Source organism: Penaeus chinensis, chromosome 43 (assembly GCF_019202785.1).
Source record: "Penaeus chinensis breed Huanghai No. 1 chromosome 43, ASM1920278v2, whole genome shotgun sequence".
Taxonomy (NCBI): Eukaryota; Metazoa; Arthropoda; class Malacostraca; order Decapoda; family Penaeidae; genus Penaeus; species Penaeus chinensis.
Window position 1 is genome coordinate 2,926,745 of NC_061861.1, and position 5,000 is coordinate 2,931,744.

Genomic DNA, 5,000 nt, shown 5'->3' on the forward strand with positions numbered 1-5,000 from the left:
TGGCAAAAAAGTCTGTGTGAATTGTTCATGTTACCAATGAAATTTGCAGGACAGACTGTAGAAAAGTAGCCCCCTGACTAGCAGTTATGTTCACTGTGATTTTGATTTAATAGTTTTGTTTGCACAAAGACAGCTGCATAAGTGTGTAGTCCCCAAGGAGTCATGTACTAGGCCTACCTGATTTCACCAGTTCACCATTTTCTTGGTTGTTTTGTAAAAAATAAGTTTTGTTTTTATTACTTTTAAAACTGATAATAATTTTACAATGAAGATGATAATAATGTTGGCAATAATGATAATGATGTTAATAATGATAATAAATCAAAACTTTTCCTGAAAATTCAGGAATGGGGTAAACCCAGGTTAGGTCAAGTAGGCTCATATATTAACTCCTTGGCAACCAAATAGTTGTGAAGCCATCTATGTGTAAACAAAATTGAGAAGCAAAGTTATAGTAGATAACACCTGTATTCAACTCCACAGGGTTAGCTGTACCATGTTAAGCATAGATAATCATTACAAAAAACTTGAACTATTTGATCTCCTCACCCAGGTTCAAGGATACTGATCAGTACAGAAGTCAGACCTTTGAAGCCATGGCTCCACTTATGCTCCCTGAGCTCTCCAAACTCTCACAGGTTATCATAGAAGAAGACAGTGCTAACCATCGATACTGGCCTGTATGGTATGTTTCACTTTTCTTAGCAGTGTGTTTCTGATGAAGCCATAATCGAAACCGGTCAAATACATCTCTTATATTGTGAAGATATTCATTCTTATTCATACCTTTTCTACAAAGCTTTAAGTTGCTTCAAGCATTTAATGATATCCTTAGTAAAAGCAAGCTACCTTAGCCATAACTACAATAAAAAGACACCCCTCTTTCTCAAAAAACTTTCTGTTTATTGATCTTTCATCTTCTAACAATGCTGACATTGATTATACCTCCCTCGAACCCCATCATCAAATAGGTTCTCAGCCCACAACAAGACATGGTCTGTTCTGGAGACACTCTTGCGGTCTGGAGAAGGACTGGCTGTCAAGCTTAAAGACGGCCGTTACCCCTATGGCGATGCTCCCTCCGGCTTCCAGGTTCAGTTGGCTCATCTTCTTACGCAGGACAAGTCTGCTCGATGGACCATGAAGGTAAGCAAGTTTTTTCTTGGGTTTAAGGGTATTAGTGCCATAAATTGTAGAATTTCCCTTTTTCTTTCCTTTCATGTTTTATTAAGATATAGGCATGGTCATTTTTCCTCTTTTCTATTTATTGATATATAAATACCAATACGTATATAATTTTTTATTTTATGTTTCATGATATTCCAAACTCAACCAGAAAGTAAGAAAATTTTATTCACATTGCATATAACTGGTTAATTTCCCCCTTATCTACTAACCTCTACATATATTGCAAAAGTAAGATTGCAAAAGCAAAAGCAAAAAGTTAAATACATGAGGCACCTTGAGTATTGATGAGATCATTGAAGTTATCACTTGTATGCTTGGGTGAAAAAATGGGCAAGTGCCAGGCTGGGAAATTTGTTTTCAGGCCTAGGTTCCAGGCCTAGAAATGTACCAGCTTGAAATTCTAGACCTAGAAAGATGCCAGCTTGAAATTCAAGGCCTAGAAATTTGCCATATCTAAAAATTGGCCAGCTAGAAATTCTTGGTCCTGAAATTTGCCAGCTAGAAATTCTTTGTCCTGAAATTGGCCAGCTTATAGTCTAGGCCCCAGAACTTCCCAACTAGATGTTGTGAGCCTAGAAATTTGCTATATTGTGGTTCTGAAAATATGCCAGCTAAGTACTTAATAGTCTCGAAGTACTTTTGCCCTAAAAGTTGCAATTTTTTTTCACTTGTGCTCTTCTGAATAATTTTAACTGCATTACAACTATCATTTTTTTTCTTTATTAAGCAGTAGCATCGGTCAAACAGGCAAGTTCCTTGATTACTGAGATCTTTGTTGTTGTCAGATATTTGGAGAAATATCATTTTAGGACCTAATGATTGTGATACCAATTGAGGAAAGGTAAAGTGTAATTGAAACTATATGAATGTACTATGAAAATTAGAAAGTTATGTGGCCAAAATATACATACCTGTACATGCATATATATAAATATATATATATATATATATATATATATATATATATATATATACATATATATATATATATACATATATACATATATATACATATATATACATATATATATATATATATATATATATATATATATATATATATATATATATATATATATATATATACATATGTACATACAATATATATATATATATATATATATATATATATATATATATATATGTATATATATATATATATATATATATATATATATATATATATATATGTATATATATATATATATATATATATATATATATATATATATATATATATATATATATATATATGTGTGTGTGTGTGTGTGTGTGTGTGTGTGTGTGTGTGTGTGTGTTTGTTTGTTTTTCACTTTACCAATAATTTGTATTACAAAGTGGTGTCCATATTATAGAGCCCACTGATTCAAGATCGCATCTACTTCACCAACTTCCCAATACACCTAACTAATGACATCAGCAAGGTAGATGATTTTAAATAATCCATTTAAATATATGTGTGGTCAAAACACACTCCGAAATGAAATTTAAAAAAATAATCCTCTAGGTTCTTACAGTCCAAGGTTGCGGAATATAGTCCCCTTAAAAACAGAAAATGTTGAAGTAGTCAGGGTCAAGGAAACGCAGGTTGATGTTCTTGTCGTTGCAGCGGCCAGACACGTGTTTCAGGAGTGTGGCATTCGTAACAAGCCACTTGATGCTGCAGTCGCATGCCAGGTCCTCATCTAGGAAGTAAATAGAGATAAAGAAAAGAATAAGGAAAAGAATCATTATTTTTATCACTTTTTGGACGAATTCTGTCTGAACAAGGTGTAAGCAAGTTAGCAAAGGGAAGAAGCTCATCCCATCATGATTTCGTGTGCACTCCTTCTGGTGGCCGCTAATGACCTCAGTGGTTGGTGCGGCAGAAAATATATTTTCAGTAAATAATAAGATATCACCAGTGGATACAGTGGATATGGAAAAAACATTTGTTGATAATCATAGTATTAATGGGATGTATTGATTAAGTGCATTAATTGTGTCACTTTTATTTGGTCATTTCTTGAATTAAGGAGATTAAAAGATAAGGAAGAAAGTAAAGGTTAAAGGTAATTGAAATGAAATTGACAATGAAAAGGAAATGCACGATCTACATATTTTGAATATCATTCTTTTGAAAATTATATTCAGTAAATTTGACCAGTATGATGTATGACCCCTTCAGTTTAGTTTAGGTTTTTATTTACCACCCTGGCTAACTGCACAGGCATAGGCAAGCTGTGGTACATTTGATGCATGGTCATAACATTATAGAGTGTTTTAGTTTAGTTTAGTCCTTTATTTACCACCCTGGCTAACTGCACAGGCGTGGGCAAGCTGTGGTACCTTTAATGCATGGTCATAAGATTACATAGTGTTACATTTGAATTTTAGCCTATAACATTGCTATGAGTACTTTATCAGTTTATGGAAAGGAACAATTGCACAGTCCTTTATCCATTCATCTGCCACGCCGGCGGTATATGAAACAGGGCTGGCAAACACCCAAGAGTTTTGTACAGTATGATGATGCTTTGAAGTGTTCTAGTTCAAGAGTGACCATTATATAATTTATCCCATTCTTAACCCAGTAACAGCAACATTACAGCCTTTACTAAGTACCATTAGGAAGGCCATATTTCTGAATTACACTTAATTGTTCGTGGGGTAAGACCAGTGGATAAAATGTTGAAGACAACTAGATCAAGAATGATAACTTTTAAACCATGCATATTATCTTTTACAATGGAAAGAAAACAAGAAGAGAGAGATGTTTTCACTTACTTTCTATCCATAGCTGAGGCTTCCCCCAGTCTATATGCACAATGTTCTTGCTGGCCATGTGCTGTAGGACGGCCTGGAACGACTGGTCTAGGCTGCGAAGGCCGGTCTCGCGCAAGTCCAGCCAGTAGGGAAGAGTGCCTGTGGGAGGATTTGGGTTGAGGGAGGGAGAGAGAGAGAGAGAGAGAGAGAGAGAGAGAGAGAGAGAGAGAGAGAGAGAGAGAGAGAGAGAGAGAGAGAGAGAGAGAGAGAGAGAGAGAGAGAGAGAGAGAGAGAGAGAGAGAGAGAGAGAGAGAGAGAGAGAGAGGGAGAGAGGGAGAGAGAGAGAGAGAGAGAGAGAGAGAGAGAGAGAGAGAGAGAGAGAGAGAGAGAGAGAAAGAGAGAGAAGAAGAAGAGGGGGAGGGCGAGGGCGAGGGGAGGGGGAGGGGGAGGGGGAGGGAGAGGGAGAGGGAGAGGGAGAGGGAGAGGGAGAGGGAGAGGGAGAGGGAGAGGGAGAGGGCGAGGGCGAGGGCGAGGGCGAGGGCGAGGGCGAGGGCGAGGGCGAGGGCGAGGGCGAGGGCGAGGGCGAGGGCGAGGGCGAGGGCGAGGGCGAGGGCGAGGGCGAGGGCGAGGGCGAGGGCGAGGGCGAGGGCGAGGGCGAGGGGAGAGGGGAGAGGGGAGAGAGAGAGAGAGAGAGAGAGAGAGATTTTCTTTTTTATTTATAATTATTGAGGAGGTTGTTGAGGGTAGATCTAATGCGTTGACAAAGATTTCACTATGATGAAGGAATAGATTGTATTGTTTTGATTATATCAGCTTTTTACATTTTGAATTTTAGCATGATTATTTTTCTGTCTATTCTTTGACCATTTCATCCCCAACTTCGAACTTCCCTTATTTCTCTTCCTTCCCTTCTCCCCCTCCCCCTCCCCCCCCAAGAAATGGAGAAAATGTATTAACAACCAAACCTATCCCTCCCCCTCTTTAAAAAAAATATACTACTCCTCCTCCTACTCCTACTACTACTACTACTACTACTACTACTACTACTACTACTACTACTACTACTA

General features: G+C 37.7%; 1 protein-coding gene across 1 annotated transcript in view; it reads left to right on the top strand.

The window, feature by feature from the left end:
• Positions 1 to 5,000, top strand: part of LOC125048213 (anaphase-promoting complex subunit 1-like) — a 47,954-nt gene that overhangs the window by 12,114 nt on the left and 30,840 nt on the right. The window contains exons 13-14 of the mRNA XM_047646784.1: positions 554 to 685; positions 972 to 1,146. Of these exons, the coding sequence (XP_047502740.1) occupies positions 554 to 685; positions 972 to 1,146 (307 nt within the window). The remainder of the gene's footprint in view (positions 1 to 553; positions 686 to 971; positions 1,147 to 5,000) is intronic.